At 35.1% G+C, this 19,029-nt stretch overlaps 1 protein-coding gene across 1 annotated transcript; it reads right to left on the bottom strand.

Moving 5' to 3' along the window:
* Window positions 1–151: 151 nt before the first annotated feature.
* LOC145785551 (actinia tenebrosa protease inhibitors-like) lies at window positions 152–12,508 on the bottom strand. The gene is made up of 8 exons (XM_082597211.1): window positions 12,419–12,508; window positions 11,483–11,625; window positions 6,001–6,188; window positions 5,446–5,537; window positions 4,050–4,256; window positions 3,270–3,461; window positions 1,668–1,803; window positions 152–767 (listed from the first exon to the last, which is right to left on the bottom strand). The coding sequence occupies exons 1-8, from the start codon at window positions 12,486–12,488 to the stop codon at window positions 617–619; spliced, it is 1,179 nt and encodes a 392-aa protein (XP_082453337.1). The 5' UTR covers window positions 12,489–12,508; the 3' UTR covers window positions 152–616.
* Window positions 12,509–19,029: the final 6,521 nt, after the last annotated feature.

The following is a 19,029-nucleotide window of genomic DNA, read 5'->3' as shown; positions in this document are numbered from 1 at the left end:
TAAACTAATTCACCCTATATGCTACTAAGTGCTAACCAAGAATGAAATTTGTGCCATTTTGATAAGGTCTGTTGCCTGACAAGACAAGGAATCGAAACCACAACTCAAAAGCGGCATTCCAGTCACCGAGCAACCGAGCCTGTTCATTTATTCGGGTTTGATGATTGATCATGCCACTGATCTATTAAACCAAGAAAGAAGTTGCTCCGTTGTCTGATTCATTGCTTTGATCAAGAAAAAATGAATTTTGAGAGCGCAACGTTTGTATTGAGAACGATACGTTAAATATAATTTTTCCACGGAAAAATACTTTACGAAAGAACGTTAAAGGTTTTAAGCACACTCAGAGCAACACGTAGCCTATCTCTTGCACCGATTATCTCCTCACAAACGTGCAATTGCGTGTCTTCAAACACACATTAGAACTTTTGTAAAAAGGCTATCTTCTTAGTCTTTTAATAAGTTACTACAATGTGGATTAATAAATTAAAGCAATCAACTTGTTAGGTAGTTTCGACGGAACAAAAAACTTGAAGTTTTTTTATGCCATGTTAAAAAAATTTACCGTTACAGTAACTCAACATAGAACAAAAAACGATTTTAATCCATGTCTGTATCAAGGTACATATACGTTTTCTCCAGTTGCTGCTTTTTTGACTGGTTTACAATAGTGCACGCATTCGCGGAGTGTCAAAAAGTTGTTGTCATTGGCTTGGCATCCTCCGTATGTGAACCGTTTGCATTTCGACTCTTCATGGGAGTAGTACCTGAAATATTTTTAAAACACTGTTTTTTGTTAATCTGGAAACTGATATGTGCTAATGGTGCTCCATCAAACAAAAAGAGCTGCCTCGGTAGGGTATTTACAGTAATAGCACAAAGGAGTTAACTAAGGCCATATAATTAATTGAAGGTAAAGTATTTAAGAAAAATTAACATTGTGTTCTTCAACTGACAACTTAAAACGTGATTCTTTAATGAAATCTAGTTCGGGCTACAGCACATGAGCAGTTGGATGCAAATGTTAAAAAACTGAAGATTGGATAATGTTGCTAATCATTCGCTAACCCTCACAACTGTGATTTGATCAAATCCTTAAAACAACTGTTTAGCCTACTTTTTCATTCTCTTTTAACACCAGACTTCGTTATAAGAATTGAGTACGGTAGTTCATGTGGGCTATAGCCTATGGGCAGTTTAAGTTTTTTTTCAAAATTGTTTCTGTTCAAAAACTACATCAATTTTTCATTGGTAAACTTTGTTGCTGCAGTAAACGTAACTTCACGTTAGTTAGACCAATGTTTTTCAACCTTTTTGAGCACGGAACACTTTATGCATTGAAATAATCTTGCGGAATACCAAACAAAGTTTTTAATGATGTAATAAAATAGACAACACAACAATAATTTCCTCAGTGAGATATCTGGGCCTGTTTGGATGAGCACAAAGTTGATATTGGAGCATAAATTGCTGAAAGACAAACGCGAAGCTCTTGTGATTTCGATTTTCGATCGGTGGTCAATAGAATACGACTTTATAAACTTTTTACGGCACATCTGACGATCTTTTACGGTACAATATTGTTCGCGGAACACTGGTTGAAAATCGCTGTTACACAATTTTCTGATGTACGTATAGAGTATTGAACATATGTAAAGTTATTTTACCATCTTGCAAAAAATCCGCGGCAAGTCCCGGTATCGGATGCGAGAAGGCAAGTTTCTTCGGGAGGGCTTCTGTGGCGTTCAACTTCCTCATCGAGTGAATTAGAATCAGAGCGAGAATTTGGCTTTGGTCCCGTAGCTGTAGAAAAGCAATTATTTAACTGTAGAATTGATTAATTCCAGTAGCTTTCGCTTATGGACGCTGTTAAATTCCGAGAGAATACTGTAATGGCCTTTCGAAATAGATTGCTTTTGATCTACATTCTAAACAAAAATCGTTACAAAAAAAAAACAGAAAAACAACACGAAGTATTTGTGCTGAATATTTGTAAGCCCAAATAATTTGCAGACTTTCATGTTCTTTCTAAACGAAATTTAGACAAAGGAACTGCTAGAGAAAAATGCTTCGAAGTAGGCTATAACCTATTAGTTTTGAGCAGACCAACAAAACAACCCAGTTGACCATTTAGATATGAATGTCCTCTGTTGTGAATTTAAAGTGATTTTTTTTTTAATTTTTTTTTCATTTTTTGTTTTAAAAATTTGTCTTAAGGCAGTGAAACTCTGTAGCTGCTACCTGTAGCTGCTACCTGTAGCTGCCTTCCTTTGTCAGAATGGTTCTCGTTATTCTTATCACAAAATACATAAGTACATTATCTATTCTACAAGACGGGGCTAAAGGTTTTTCCAGTGTCAGGCACAGGCAGTGAGTTTTTAATTTGAATTTAAGTGTTTCTAAAAGTAGGCGATATGTTCTCCAGCCTTATCTCACAAAACATTATTATTGCACTTTACGTCGTTCATTGCATGGCTTCGTTATTGTCGTTAAAATAACTTTCCAACCGCTAATTAAAAAACAGAGCTTGCTTGACTTAATTATACATCAAAACTGCATACAGTTCATTTGAGAGCATAACAACCATACAGGTGAAAGATCGTTATTTTAGTTTCTGTTGTTAAGTCAAACATTGAAGACTTGCTTCAAAAGCATTAAAATTAGCAAATTTCAAATTGCCAACAGTAATGAATGCAGAAAAACAAGAGATAAAATGTTCTTTTACCACAAAATACAAGTATTGCAAAAAGTAAAAGTTTAAACTTTTTAACTTTTGTGTAAACATAACTTCAATTTCCAAAAAAAAAAAATTGTACGTAAGATGGAAATACATGTAATACTGCATTTCTGGTCGCTGCAAGTTCAACAAAAATATTTATAAGCTATTCCTTCCGCTTTTTCAATTGTTTAATCATCACTTTTAAAAATTTTATTGGTACGTGAGGTATTGATTATTATTTACAATCAATAAGAAAGATCACAATGAAAATGTTGAAAATAATTGTTAAGTTTAAATAGCTTACATATAAAAATTAGTGCCATTTGTTTTTATTTCTGACCATTACAACAAAACATTACATGCCAACATAGCAGAGGTCTAGAAAAAAATGTATCTAGGCTACTGTGTAAGCGACAAAACGCTGTTGAAACTTGCTTGAGACCGAAGTAAGATGGTAAGTTCAACAATTTGTCACTGTCGCAACACCTTTAATCAAATATGCCAGTAAACTTAAAATAAAATTATCACATTTTAAAACGAAATGATTTACTTGATCTGGATGGCTTTTGGATAAAATCCATCGAACTGGCGTGTTTTCTGATGTCACCAAAAATTTCTCTCGACACGTCATTCATTCTTTCATGACTCAAGCGGAACCGTGTCATCAGCCAATCAGAAAGCACGACAAAATATTGCTGTTCAAAATCGACTTGAATCTTGATGGTAATGTTGCCTTGGGGAACTGTAAATAAGTCAAAAATCGAATTAGGCCTATATTTCTAATATAAATGTTTGTCATAGGCCTACTCAAAAACATGTAGCCTTGAGTTATTCGTTTACTGTGTGTTTTATCTCCAGCAGTTTAAAAATTTGTAACAAAGTATCTGATCAGTGCTGCAGGACTTTCTCTTAATCCTACTTTTCTGCTGATTAAGTCATCACGAAGTAGTGAAAAAGTGCTACCATTAAATCAGGTGTTGAGACCAGCATAGTAGCCGAGTGGCTCCCGCCTTTGGCTCTAGTGCTGGTAAGTCTGAGATCGATTCCAGGTCAAATTATACCGAAGACTTTAAAAACAATACCGATTGTGTTCTTTCTTGCTTAACGCAGTGAGTATAAGTGGGGTAATAATGTGGTGGCATTGTAAATCTGATACAAATTAAAAAACGAGCCCTGTCACTAAAAGATCTTAGCAGTTGTAAAGAAACAATAAAAATACATTATATTAAGAAGCGTTGAGTTGTTGATGAAAGTAAAAGCTCAACAAAATAATTTAATAAAGTTTTAAAATTTATTTAGAAAATTGAAAGGATTTAAAAGTTACGCTCACCACAATCCCGCTGGCATTCCCATTTGGTTTTATAATTATTTGCATTTCCAAAGCAACCTTCATAAATGAAATCTTCACACCTTCCAGTTGCTGAATTATGTCGGTAGCGTCTCTCTCGTTCTTGAGAGCACCGACGGCCAACGTTTAGTGGGAGAGAGCACTTGCTGAAATGGCTTGCTGATCGTGTTACTGGTTTGCGTGAGGTTTCTAAAAATTATGTGAAAATTAATACAAAGCTAATTAAAATTTAATGCATGAAATTTTCTGGTTACCTCAGAATAAACGTAACAAGACCACTTACAAATACGAGCAATCTTACTGTTTTTGTTACGAAATGACGTTCGGTGTCTTCCTTGCAAGTAACGAGCAGCAGTGGTCTGTCATGCGCACGTCATTCAAAACTTGATATGAATAATCTCAGATTTAGCAACAAAATGCTGCCAAACTAATTGTGAAGCTTTTTCTTCAAGATCTTGAGTAAACGAAATACAAGTCGGGCGTTGTGAACTAGTTAATCGAAACAATGAGTCTAGTTCATGATGCTTTTCGACTTGACGATTTCAAAACGAAAACACAGATGTTATGGACCAGGCTGAGACATAGGCTAATCTCGCCTTGTATTGTCCACAAGCGTCAATAACCTGGCAGTCCTTCCAGCCCATCTATAAAAAAGTAGGCCGTGGTTGAAAGTTGAAACACAATAAATTAAAAATAATTTGTTGCAAACAAAGCTTGACCGTGTGACACACATATTAGCGTGGAAGGAACAAGACTGCATATCTTGAATTTGAACACTTCTGCGGCTAGTCGTGTAAACTATGAGCGATTGTTTATTGATTTGAGGATTTTCGTAGAATTTAACAGTTACATTGATATTTTTGGAAGAATCATGACAGCTTTCAATAAATCACTCCGCTCTTGCTATACAGTTAGTATGATCAGTTTTATTTGTAGGACAAAAAAAGTTCTTTGTGTGCTAAGCAGAGAGTTAAGAAGAAAGGGGAATTATTATGTACCTGTTCAGTCAATTGAAAAACCGTGTTTTGACAATCAAATATTTGTACATCTTTCAATCAGTGGTTTGCATTTTGCAGGCTATCCTATATTAATATTTCCTTTACAGGCCTAAATTTGGCTGTTATTATTTCAGCATAGTTTGACTTTTCTAGTTGATATAGTTTGTGAAAATTTGAACCAAGAAACATAGGTAAGTCTATATAGTAGACTACCACAGGTTGCACTTGTAGTCTACGATTAGCCTATCCACTTCCACACATGTCCTCTAAAAACAAATTAACTGAAGGTATTTGAAGCAATAAAAATGTACCCTTCAAACAACTGTTTACCGCAGTGTGTATGTTAAACATAATATGAGGCAACCAGCATTCTGACTTACCGCAGGTTCTTCGACACTCTTCTTTGGTTTTGTATCCGAAGCAACCAAACGCAGCAACCTCACAGCGTCGCTTTTCAGCATTGTAAGAATATCTAAAATTTTGTAACACAATTTTGAAGATTTTGTTGCACCACAAGCAGATAACTTCAGTAAATTGACGCACTTGTAGCTATTTTATATCATACAGTTACAAATCGTAGGTCATTGTAGGCTATATTATATTGACAAATCAAAAGAAAAGTTTGAACAAGTGTAACTAAAGCCATTGAGAGGATGATTTGGACCCGGTACAAACGAGATCCTCGAGTCTCAAATCAGGACACTTAAAAATACACCCTATTCAAAGAATATACCGTTGCTTTTGTGTTCCCGGGCCTTTTTAAAAATTACGGCCCCTAAAATCATCCCGTCCAGAATCTAAAAGTATCCACCGGACCCTGTTAACGCTATTGAGTGTAACAAGCTACAACATTTAAAAGCTAACTAAAGATTGACGATTGGCCTCACAAGCCGTGACATTGTATGACATAGACCGAAATATAGAACAAAGCTCACTTCTGTTTTGACAGATCGCAAGGATAGTTGATGGGAGGCCTTTCGCAGCTAGTTGCATATTTTTCCGTACGAATCGGACATTCTCTGCTCATTTCTTCCTCTCTCTCAGTACCGTGCGTGCCATTTCCAAATTTAGTGCCCGTATCAACATATGCACAGGAGCATCGATCTGTTGTACACTGAACCACCTGAAAGGTAAAGGGTACTACTTTTAACTTATTTCTTATTTAGCAATAACTTAAAAATAAGTTTCGTCTTTCACGTAGTGCAGCTTTAAAAGAAGGTGAAAAAACTGATCTGAAAGATTTGTAGGTTGAATAAAAAGGCGAAGAAGAGAAAAAATCAAGTGTTTATTTTTATTTTCGCCATGTAGCCTACATACATAGGGGGAGACCGGGGAGGGTTGTTACAGTTTTCAGTAAATGTAAGATTTCTTTCCTACTATTTGTGCAAAGTTGCTGCAAATTTAATACACTATTGCTACATGACTGGTTGTTATAATCGCAACTTTAATTATTTTTTAAATTGAGCTTTAAAAAAAATATTTGCATTTACATACCTATGAGTAGGGTTGGGCACACATAGACTTTTTCTCTGTTGTCCCATTAAAAGGAGTGTTTTTTATGGCCATTTTTCACGCTGATCACGAATCCGTTGAAATTTTTGATCTATGATGATGTTTTAGGTTGGTAAAATGCAAAAATTCAAAATGGCCGCCAAATTTACACATTTTTTCAGCTAAAATTTGATAATTATGCCTTACTAAGTCATGTAATATGTCATTTCTTCTGTTGTTAGGGTCACTGATATCGATAATCATGTTTTCAAACTTGTACAGGTCAACTGGACCGCTCCAGATACATATTGCGATAAAATGTGCACTGAAATGTGAGCAGAACCATAATTTCAAAGGAAAAATTAAGATATAAATTTTCATAAGCTACTTTAATTTTCACTTCAACATCTGCGTACCAGCATCTCAACAACTTTGTTTGTACAAGAGTCCTTTGAATTTCAAAGAACTTTTTTCAGCAGGATATCGACAGCAACAGAAACATTGTCTTCTGGCTTGATAGCATTTCTGATGGATGTTTTCAGTTCGTCTATACTGAACTTCTCAAACGTGAATGTTTTTATACCGTCTGCACATTTAACTCTACGCTTTTGGCGTATATCGAGCGCCACTGTCGATCTAAGGTAACCAATGTCGTTGAGCAGTTGTGATTCATTAAGTCTATCAAGAGAGTCAAGTGTATTTGGAGTCGCCGGACCTCCATGCTTCTTACACTCCTCAAGTACCAGTAGCACTTTGGCTATTTTCTTCTTCTTCGCTTCTTGCTTCTTCAGAAGCGCAAGTTGTTGACTTGTTTTTAACTGAACAATAAAGTCTTGTTCAAGCTTTTTCGCCTGGGTAACTTCTTCTGAGCACCTTGCCCATTTCCACTTCTCATCTTCATTGAGATCTGTAAACGACGAATCCATGAGAAATTTATCCGTTGAAACTACATTCTTCCTTGAATGAGTTCTTACTGTCGTCGATCCACCACTGAAAGTTATACGGTTATCAAGTTTGGCGAATTCGGCTTCGCATCCTAAATTTGTCAATGGTGCATGTTTCAATTTGACGTCGTCACTACTTTGACCTGCAAAAAAGTTCATCTCGGACAACTGTCTGTCCATTGCATCTAGAACTTCATTCAGTACAGCACCATACAATCGGACTTGACCCCTCTCCGCGTTCATGCACTCCTCTTGCTTGGCTCTAATTTCTGGTATTTTCTTATCGAAAAACGACCTGACACCTTCCCAAGTTCTCTCACCACCCGTGTCATCTTCACGTTTATCAATATAAAGTGATATTGAATACTTTCTCACCAGCAGATACGTGTAGCAACTTTTGAACACCAATCTTTTGCTCTATATTACGAAAAACCTTATCGCAAGCATGGTCAATTCCCAAAATTACATGGGCACACCATTTTATCATCTTCTCCGCTTCAATACCTAAATGTTGCAAGAGCGTGGTACAGTCACCTGCCCTGTCGGACATCCAAAAATCGATGGCACCCTTGATTTCATCAACGGTTAAATTTGACAATGCTGCCAAGCATTTAAGCTTGTACTCGTATGCTGCGGCGCCATCTGCTCCTGCGTGACTTAGATGCTCTGTGTAACCAGTAGTCATGGTACGTCTGTCACCACTGGGTCCCGATATTGTAATGTGGTCGGCCTTTACATCATACGACCGATGGCCGGCCGCTTTAGTAGTGTCATCGAGGCCGACAGTTACAACACTGTCTTCTTTCTCTAGAAGTATATTAGCGACCATCTCCAAATTCATATGTGAGGCATCCTCCAAATACCTGTTGAGAGTTCTCCTACTTGGGAAAACGAAGGTCAAATCTTTGGTACATTTTCGTCGTTTTTGTGCAAGTGTCTCGGCTTCGGAGCTTCCGCTTGGAAGCGAAGAGATTAGTTCTTGGCTTTCAGAATCCGATTCATCATCATCTTCTTCATTTTCTTCAGTGCTCAAATCCCAGTTTTGATCAAATATCAAGTTAGCAGTTTGTACTATTATACCGGCTAAATCCGCAGCACTCACTTTATAATCCAAGAAACATTGCATTGTACATCGCACTATTTTTTCGTTGAGTTTATTGCGACTTTCTCTGACTTTGACTTTTGGGAAACGATCACTGTAGAAGTCTTTGACACTGTCCAGAGTATCAAGTAAACTGGACGATTTCTTACTACGGGTAGTGATGGAAGAAGATGAAGACGTACGAAAGTTCAGATTATCCATTGAAAATTCCACATCTTGTTTCTGCTTATCGCTGATCATGATTGATTGATTATCGCCATCAGCCAGAGACAATGATTCCTCATACTGCAACTTCCTACCCTCCATTTTTCGCATTGTAGAAGATTTCATTTCTCCTCTTTTCTTCTCAGCTGATAATTGGCGTGTATCTTGTCGGTGCTTTTGTTTTCGCCAGGAACTTGAAACAGTAGATAGACAAATAGCTTTATAACTTCCAAAGCAGTCATCACGGTAGAATTCTTCATCTTCTGGAGTCATTTTTACTCCAAACTGCTTCTCTAATTTCGCTTGATAATCGCTGTTTTTTGTTCGAACATCGTATGCATTTTTAGTCATTCTCTCATTAAAACTCATTACTTTACTAATCCACGCATCCGTTTTCTTGTACCTTGTATTGTTATCTTGTTTGCACAAATTTCTGAGAAGTTCATAATCATTTTTGATCTTTTTGGATACCACGCTTTCATGCTCTGGGTATACGTTCTTTTCCAGCCAATCTTTGCAAAGTTCAGTTGCAACTATTTTGCTGCTATCTACTAGTGTTAGTTGTTTTTGTCCTTTCTTTGTTTTGCATACATTTAACATGCGACCGAGGATGTATCTTCCATCGGGTAATTTACTCAACGTCTTTATTTCAGGTTCCTCATGGTAAACCATCCCATACAACGTTTTTTTCACAAAGTCACTTCGTGTATTAAGTGTATAACTAGTTTCAGACATCACTGTTGATTATCTGTAATGACACGAAAAACGTACAACATCAAAAACAAAGGATATAGTTGATTAATCAACTCAAAAATGGTTCTGAAATTAAAAAGTAAGTATTTTTCAATAAAAAATACACAGTTTTAGCTATAACTGATAAAAAGCTATTATGTATATATCACTGTTTTGACCTCATATTCGATATCAGTGACCCTAAAAACATAAAAAATGACATATTACATGACCTAGTAAGACATAATCATCAAATTTTATCTGAAAAATGCATGAATTTGGCGGCCATTTTGAATTTTTGCATTTTACCAACCTAAGACATCATCCTAAGTCAAAAATTTCAACGGATTCGTGATCAGCGTGAAAAATGGCTATAAAAAACACTCCTTGTAAAAAAAGTCATGTTGTTTGCCCAACCCTACTATGAGTCAGTTGTAACATCTCACCCCAGTATCGGGGTGAGATGTTACAGTTTTTTTTTAGACTGGTGATCAGCTATTTTTTATAAATAAGAAGTCTACTTTTAAGAGAAAACATCTAAAACTGATGTCATATTTAACAAAGTCTGTCAGAATTTATTGAACACCCAAGTTTAATTGAAAAAAAAAACAAGAACAAACAAGTAACAAATCACTAAAAACAATGCATTATAACTGGGTGTAGCAAACACACAATCTCTACCCAACTAGGCCTACTCATTGCAGTTTTCAGAGACATATTGCTTTTCAAAGTCAGTGCAAGCTTCATGAGACCAGCCTTTGCAGTGTACACACTGAATCCATGTTTCTCCTGATGCAGAGTTTGAGTATGAATCATCACACACCATGCAGAACCACTCCTTTGATTTTTGGCTGCAATTCTTCTTCAAATGGTTTCGCTTGGCTTGTTTGTTGTGGCCAGTCTTTTTAGCTTCTCTGATAATGAAGGCATCTTCTATTTTCTTTTTTTTGGGAGTAGAAGTAACAACAGCAGAATAACGTTTTCGAGAAGTATGTTTACCTACTTTTGCTGGAGCTTTCGGAAAGGGCCGAATTGAAACCCGAGATGCTGTTATGCCTTCAGGTAAATCCTCCAATTCAACACATGATGCTGCACTGGTAGGCTACCTTCCACAGAAGATGAAGTGGAGCATAATTTAACTGCTTGAGCAATTTAAAAATTTGAAAAATTTATTATTCAAATACCAAATTAAGTAAATTTTCTGGTAGGGGAGAGATGTTACACCTTGTAACAACTCACCCCTATGGCGGTTGACTGAATAATGTCTAGATATGTCAAACATTTGATAATCAGCTCCAAAATATTTTTAATTAATCTAAGCTACAGCACTTGAAGCCTACAGTAACTTTGAAACCAAAAAGATATCACTCCTCTCTTTATAGAAATCACATTTTCTTTGACAATGTAAAAATTTACTTTTGATACCCCAAAACCACTTTTCATAAATAATTTGCTACTACACCTTTCAAAACAGCTGAAACTTTGTTTGGAAAGAGAAAACAAGCGTCTGAACCAATAAACTTAATTCCAGCGGTTGGAATAATATAATTAATAAATTAAAGGGAGTGTAACAACCCACCCCTGTAACATCTCTCCCCGGTCTCCCCTACAAACCAGTTTTAACCTTCTGTACTTAATTTTAAAAACTGGTGTTAAGCGATCGCAATGACAGACAACACACGCCAAAAATAATAACTAAACGTGTGATACTTGCGAGATAAACAAATAACTTTCCGGATTAAAAATTAAAATTTCTGGAGATATACATTCAGAAGTACTGGTCAGCGTGATATCCTTGAGATGTCATCTCTATGTATCTATTACAGATCGGATTTGACTGCTAACTTAGGCAACAATGATGAAGCCGTCCATCAATTTTTCAAATTCTCAAAGTTTTACATTCAATAATTTTCCAAGTGTTGTTTTCGACAACATACAGCTTACTTTGTAAACACCTCCTTCTTCACAAGTTGGCAAAGCAAAACTACGAAACAAAGATGAAAAGAGGTTTTTTCCAGCCGATTGGGCTCGGTTTGTGTAGCATCCAACATCGTAAGTTGCAACTGAATCGCCACTACGGGATTTTTCTGAAACAAAGCAGTAGTGTCGAGAATGAACGATCTTCCTGATGTCAGCACTAGTCAGCGTCAGCGGTAGTATTACATTGATAATGATAAACCAATGGAAAACTTATCACAAATAAGTTCAAGTTTATAAATCTGTTTTATCACAACCCAAGCAAATTGATATTTTCATAAGTTACTTTATTTACGCATCACAGGTAATTTTTGGTCTAAAACTAGCCTACAACTGATAGCTTAATAGTTACATCATTTTTTTCTCTTTTATTATACTGTATTGCACACTAAGATACTGGCGATAGCCCAGCACTATGCCCAGAATGCAGCGATGAAATATTTTGATGAAAAAGATAAAAGCAAAAATAACTCGAACGATGAACATCTTAGTACTGTCATCGACTTGAGCGCGTCGTGATTAGACTTTAATGTGAAACAACTGAAAATTAATGACTTGTTTATTGAATGAAAGGTCTTTATCTCGCTTGTACACAAGCTGGCTTAATAGTTGCTGATCGATTATGTTATAGAATCTATGCTTAACGTGATAACAGATCATTATAAAAACGTCGACCTTTGCTCATCTATCTTCAAAATGTTACATGAATACAGCATTATAACACCTATAACATAAGGAAATCACCCCAAATTACATTTTGTAAACTGAAAATAGGTTGCTGCGACAGATTAAAAAAAATCTCGTTCAATGGGCAGCACCTGGTGACTTTAATTTGAACCGATCCTTATCTCAAGCGAAATATCATACTTGTAAAGTATTTATATGAAACATCAATGCACATACCTTGGCAGTTCACCTTCAGTGCAACAACCGCTATGAAAAGCAGAACCACACAAAGCGACGTCTGTGACATAGTTAAACTTACATTTATTCTATCCTGTGGTTTTAAAAAGATTTGTTTAACGATTTGTAGAATAGCTAAATAGGCTATAACTGATTGTTTCAAACAAAACAATTATTGAGTCTTTGCTGAAAAAAAATTTTAAACCATGATATTGATTACATAAATTGTAGAAACACATCATCAATGTTTTTGAATGCACAAGCCTTTACACAAAAACGCAGAAACTGCGTTTTGGCTATGCACATGAAGCGCATGCGACAACATTAGAATGTATCCGACAAATTCTTTAAAAGTGAGTTTTTTTATATAAAATATATTTTGCTCCTTTTCACTTAACCAAGTCAACGAAACCAACTGCTCACATGTTAAGCATTCATCATATATACCGTACGTGTGCGGTTATTAAAATACCTTTGGCAACACTTTATGATAAACAACTTATAGAGCACTGATTTCAAGAATCTATTTTAACCATAGTTTCAACTGCTTTGCATAGCACACGATTGCGTGCGTACCTGTAATCAACTACACCCCTACAAATATGACATATTTTCACCTGTAGTTTAATTCTGATGAACGTTTAAATTAATAACGTTCAGAAAAAAATTTTCTGCGTCGCTAAGTTTGAAATATTGCAAACACTCATCTCGCAACTTACTTGTCGAGCTGCAGTTTGCAGATTTGTGAAAATTGTTCCGCCATTTTAACCAACCATGTCGTTTTTTTTAATAAACTAGATAGCCTAACTAGATTTCAAAAGCATCAATTTTTCCTCATTATTGCTCTTGTCTAAGCAATGCACCTTTTTCTCATACTAGAATGTGTATTCGCACTGTTTCCTCTAAACTCCGTATGCATTTGAAGGTGTTTCAGAGATACCTGCTCATACGTACCCGCTTTGGTTTACATAATTAACTCAATTTTCAGAACACATTTTCATCTTATTCATCCTGAAGCAGGTTCTAAGAGCCGAGGGCAGCTGTTTCAAACGAAAAGTAATTCTATTTAAGCTGCTTTACATTCAAATGTCTCTCCCAACTTAAGAACCGTTTCCAGAAGAGAAAAATGTTCAAATCCTATCATTTTTTCTGCTTAGGAAGGCTGAAGTTAATTTTTAAACAGTGATTTTTAGTGGAAGTTACAGGTTTTTATTTGCTAAAAATTCACAGCTCCAGGCTTCCATGTAATGAGGAGTTGTTCCGTTATCGCTCTGATATATATAGTTTTTCATCTGATCAATTTTCATCTAATGAGCTTTCGACCGAGGTTATGAATTTGTAGTACAACTTAGAAAAAAATCTAAAAACGTGAAATTATTTTAAAGGATTGGTGTTAAAAAACGTTTCATCAACATAAACATGAGAGAATTAGTTTTTGAGCTAATTCTTTTGTAATCCGATTGATGGAATACAAGAAACCACGTGCTAATGAGATATCGAAGTGCTGAACTCTAATCAAGGCTACTTTTTGCAGAAATATAAGCAAGCTTCTAAAACGTTCACCATTTTTATTTATTCAACAAGAGTTTACGTTCATGGCGAAAGCTTTTGTTGAATAAATACGGAGTTATTTCTTACTTTCACTAATTGCATGCAAGTGATTAATGACTTGGTTATAGTGCTTGAAAACACTTCGTAATGACTATACACACTCTAACTACACTACATCTACTTGTATTAACAACTTTGATGTATTTGGTGCAATGCTATGATAACGCTAAAAGTACTTGCATGTGCCATTGTTAAAGCTACACCATCAGCTGGCTTTCACACGCATTTCTAAGTTTTTAGAAACCGTTTTAATACTGACCATGATGATGAATGGACCAAGTAGCATTATACCTCCTTAACGAAACCAAAGTTTAAAATTTTAATTAAACAATAATTAATCAAACAAATCGTTGTCTTTTAATCGCTTCGTTGTAATAGATTAAGATTACCAACTAACGCTATCTTGTTAAAGTGAGCTTGAGAAAAATAAAGAATAAAATTCCCATTTGCACATTGCAGGAAATTATTGTTTCATGTGTGTTATTTAAGATTTTGAAAATGACAATTTGAAAAAAAATTGAAATTTATTTTAATGTTTGTTTTATAATCAACAGTTCTAAAATTTACATCGAGTTAATTTTTGGTTTATTATGCATAATTCTGCTTTTTGGCATTGTTTTGTAAACTTGCAGTGTTTTAAAGTAACCACAATATGTTTTCTTGGAAGAACTTAACCATGAAGAATAAATATACTTTCAGTACAAAAACTTTAGAACTGCCTTCTGAATATGAAAACTAATCTTTTTGTGTCGCAACTTACACAGTTCAGTTCAGCTGTTTTTATTTCTGACCATCACAGCAAAAACAATACACGTCAACATAGCAAAGGTCGAGAAAAGGTAGAAGAGACGTTAAAACGTGCTTGTGACCGAAGTAAGTTATTAAGTTGAAGGATTTGGCACGGTTGAAACACCTTCAGAAAAATTTAGTAAAATTTACACATTGACTTGACATTCTACATACTGTTTCTGCAACGTATCGAAAAACTCTTTGTAACTTGTTTCAAGAAATCTCACAAAATTTACATAGTAACAGCAAAACTTCCACACGATAGGACTGTCTGCTTAGCCTGGCAGTCACGTAAGTTTACTTTTTATCAAATTTTCATGTAAGAAAACTTGTTAATTAAATTTTAGTATTGAAGATCTATTTTAAGCCACCACCTTTCTTTCAGACTAGACAGTAGTGTTGGATGCTTTCTACAAAAAAGCTAAAATGCAAACTTTCCTTAGGTGACAACCGAAGGTCATTCCATTAATTATGTCGTCGGAAATACTAACTGACAACATTCTAAGTGACTGATTGTGAATTCAGCACAATTTTGAGACAGGAATATGTCTTCTTGTATTAACTGGCACACATTCCCAATCACGGTGACAAACGTTCAGTACAAATAAGTTGAAGATCGTGTGCAGTTTTAAATATAAAAAAAAAAAGATAATGGCAGCTAGTGCAATAGCACTCCAGAACACTTGCATCGTTTTTCGGTTGTCCGTAGGCGTGTGGCATAGGTGTGCAAATGGACGCCATCTAAACCGACAGACCAAAACACCTTAAAGTTTGATGTGTGTGGCCAAATAGAAATAAATTTAATTACCTTATATTGCCATTTTTATGATTACGTTCATATGACTAAAATTCAAGACTTTTTTCATGATTTTTTCAATATTTGCTCTCATGAGTAATCGTTGTCAGGTTGGGCATTCGTTATTTCATATATTTCGGCACAAACACTGACACGACACGGCGCAAATCTTTCTCGATTTGAGTCGACTGATTATAATTGGCATCCAATCGACAGATTAATATGAGCGTTTCAAAAAAAAAAAACTAAAGGGAGACCGAAAAGAAGATGACAGGATTACATTGGAAGAAAAGATTGGTATTTAAGATGGAAAAGCGAAAAGACAAAATGTTGTGAAAATGTATGCGGAGGCCATCTGGCAGCAATGGCATGACTTGTTGATGTTGACGATGCGCATCTAAGAAAAAACCAAAAGTCCGTTTTTAATAAATAATTGTAATGTGTGAACCGGATAATATTCTTCTTTTCTTTGTGCATTAGTTGGCTATAGGCTTGTAAACAAAAACCTTATACAAAAACCGCATGCATGACAAACTGCGTCAACCATAAATCTTAACGTTATGAATTATCCCAACGTGGTAGAGAAACAAGTTAGTTAATCAATGAATAAAATGACTGTGAATGCTTTTAATCCGGCTTCATGGCTGTTTGAAGCAATGGGGTGTTAGAATCACAAGGATTTTAAGATTTCCGAATTTGAGTCTGACACTATCCTTAAAAATTAATACAAGATAAAATAATGATAACACAACACTGCTGCTGTGGCTATCTACCCTCATAGGCGTAGCATTGTGAGATCATTTGACGCCATATGACGTCACAATGCCTAAAAAAGGCTTCCTGTGTTTCCAATCTTGGGGCCTGACAGGTTGCTTCAATTTAAAAAAAATAAGACTTTTAACCCATTTTCCTCTATTCCTAAAATTAAATAGAAACCAAAACAACAATGAATTTCAACAGGTGGATAAAAAAAATAACAGTTAACCTCTCAAGTACATGTAGCTCCACACAAAGTGGAATTTGCATGACTTTTGACTCTTTTTTTATTTCTTTAAAATTAATGTTTAAAAATACATTATTGTCTAAAAAGAATGTCTATAGACAACTGCCTAAAAAAACATCATTAAAAGTAACTACAGACAGTGGCCAGTGCTTCGATCTTCCGATCTCTTCAGCGTAGTAAAGTGAAAGTAGAAAGTTGTCTTGAAGTTTTGAGATGATGGTTCTAAGAGTGATTTTTATTAAGCCAATGACAATTGATTTAATGTTTAATTTCGGACTCCAGCGAAACGTAATTTTACCGCCAATTAGAAAGTATAATATTTTTTAGAAAAGTTGTAGGCTAGGCTACTAAGCAATGATTGAAATTTGTTAAAAATAAAAACTTGAAAAAAGACAAAAATGACATGACAGGAATGACAAGGGCCACTGTACGTAGTTACTTTTAATCATTATTTTTAATTTTTGGCATCGCAAACTAGTTTCACCCTATATGTTTGGTCGATTCCAGTGTATGACATGTATTTTTGATCAGGGCGGAGACTTGTACACCAGCTCTCAGTGTTTTATGACTGTCCAAATAATTGTGGAAATAAAAGAATGCCCAAAAGCAATTTTTACTGATAATCGTACATTTTTATGGTAATAATATGTTCATATGCCAACTAAGCTATTTGTTGATTTTATATGATATTTCAAATATATTTCATCCAGTGTTTACTTGGGAGTGCGTTCAGTCTGTAAGTTAATAGTTTTGGATAGACTGTTCAAAAATAATTGTTTTACATCAAAACAATTTTTGCACAAAAAGATGCTCTACCTCAAAACAGTCAAAAAAGATTTCATACCAACAAAATATTTCCTGTTCATAAACTCTGGTTTATCTTTCTTATCAAAGCTTTACATGTATAAGAGAATGTAAAGGCAAATCAAACGTGGTAGCCTATGGATTTCATCGAAAGGAAATTTGTTTACAACCGCCGAACTGGCCAAGTTCAACTTCAGTAAGGTAGCCTAATACCCGGCCAGCAAAATTGCCCTTTTTGCATTGTTTCAACGTCGCCAGACGTTAAAATCGTGTAGAAAAGAAAACTTTGGCTGACTAGGTATGAGTTGAAACTGAGAAACATGTACAGATACCATTCGATTTGTTCCAAGAACCAAGTTAGCCTAACAGTTCATTTTTACATTGATTCAACGTTAGAATACGGTGCATCACGGAGTTGGCCTATTGTTTTTCTTTACATTGATTTCACGTCTGAATAGGTTGATTCAACTGATTTGCTAACTGGCGAGGCACGCTTGTAAATCCAATGGTTGTTTCGCCGATCAATTGCAACACCGATTTGCACCAGAGTTCCAAAGCGTTCCTATAGTTTGGTAACACATTTTTTCATCCATGGCAACAAGAGCAAGAGGAGAAGTCTAAAAATTGCTCCAAAGGCTAGCATACAAAGTGTGAAATGAAAACAGTTTAGTTTTCGAAACGTTTGCTATACATGAGTTTAGTATCTTCATTTTTAGGCTCTTTAGTTTGCCTTTAAAGTCAAATCTCTGGCCGAAAAATATCTGGGTTATACAACAGCTTCTGTGATATGGACTGTTATTCTGTGGAATAGGCTATAAAGATATACAAGTGAAAAATCAGGCAGTTCTTCTCAACAACATGTTAACGTTGCAAAGAAAACGAAAACTTCAAATTATGCAATTTATTATTTTCCCAAGACAAGATTTACGTCGCTTTAAGAAGTGTTTTCATCGTTAATTTAAGCAACGGTTCGCCCGCTGTCACTTCACAAATGTTAATTAACTACGGTTAGCATTTACGTAAAGTAGTGCAGTAGTTTTTTATTGTGTCGTGCCAAAAACGTGAATTTATTTGAGAAAGCAAGATAATCTTTTCTTTGCCAGTAATAAATTTATTTTGCAATACAAAATCAATACAGTATTTTTTCAAAAATACATTCAGTTTTTTAATGAACTTCACACGATGTAAAATCTAAACTTTTGCTTCACAGTAATCTTTCCACGTGATGTTGTAAAATTTATTGCTTAAGCCTTAGGATATGTCTAGCCACAGGTAAAGTTGCTGTAGAATTTGAATATTTTCTTATTCTAATGTGATTTAGAACTTTAATCTTTTTGTTTATTGTAATTTTCCAGACAATTATCTTACTTGTGTAAACAAGCTGACTGTGGTAAAAGACTTATAGTTTTTTTTTTAGTATAGTTTTTTAATTTAGCCATCAATAAAAGAATTTATGCGTTAAAAACTTTTACTTAAATTTGGTAAGCTATCAATAAAATAGATCATTGTAATAACTTGTCAAATTAAATAAAATGTAAAGTTTTCTGATGCACACAAGTGTGGCTTCCGCCATTGATGTTTATTCAAATAGAACGCTCCAATTAAAAT

Source organism: Aplidium turbinatum, chromosome 16, assembly GCF_918807975.1.
Source record: "Aplidium turbinatum chromosome 16, kaAplTurb1.1, whole genome shotgun sequence".
Classification (NCBI taxonomy): Eukaryota; Metazoa; Chordata; class Ascidiacea; order Aplousobranchia; family Polyclinidae; genus Aplidium; species Aplidium turbinatum.
Note: the sequence above shows the minus strand (reverse complement) of the source record. Positions and strands in the feature narration are given on the sequence as shown.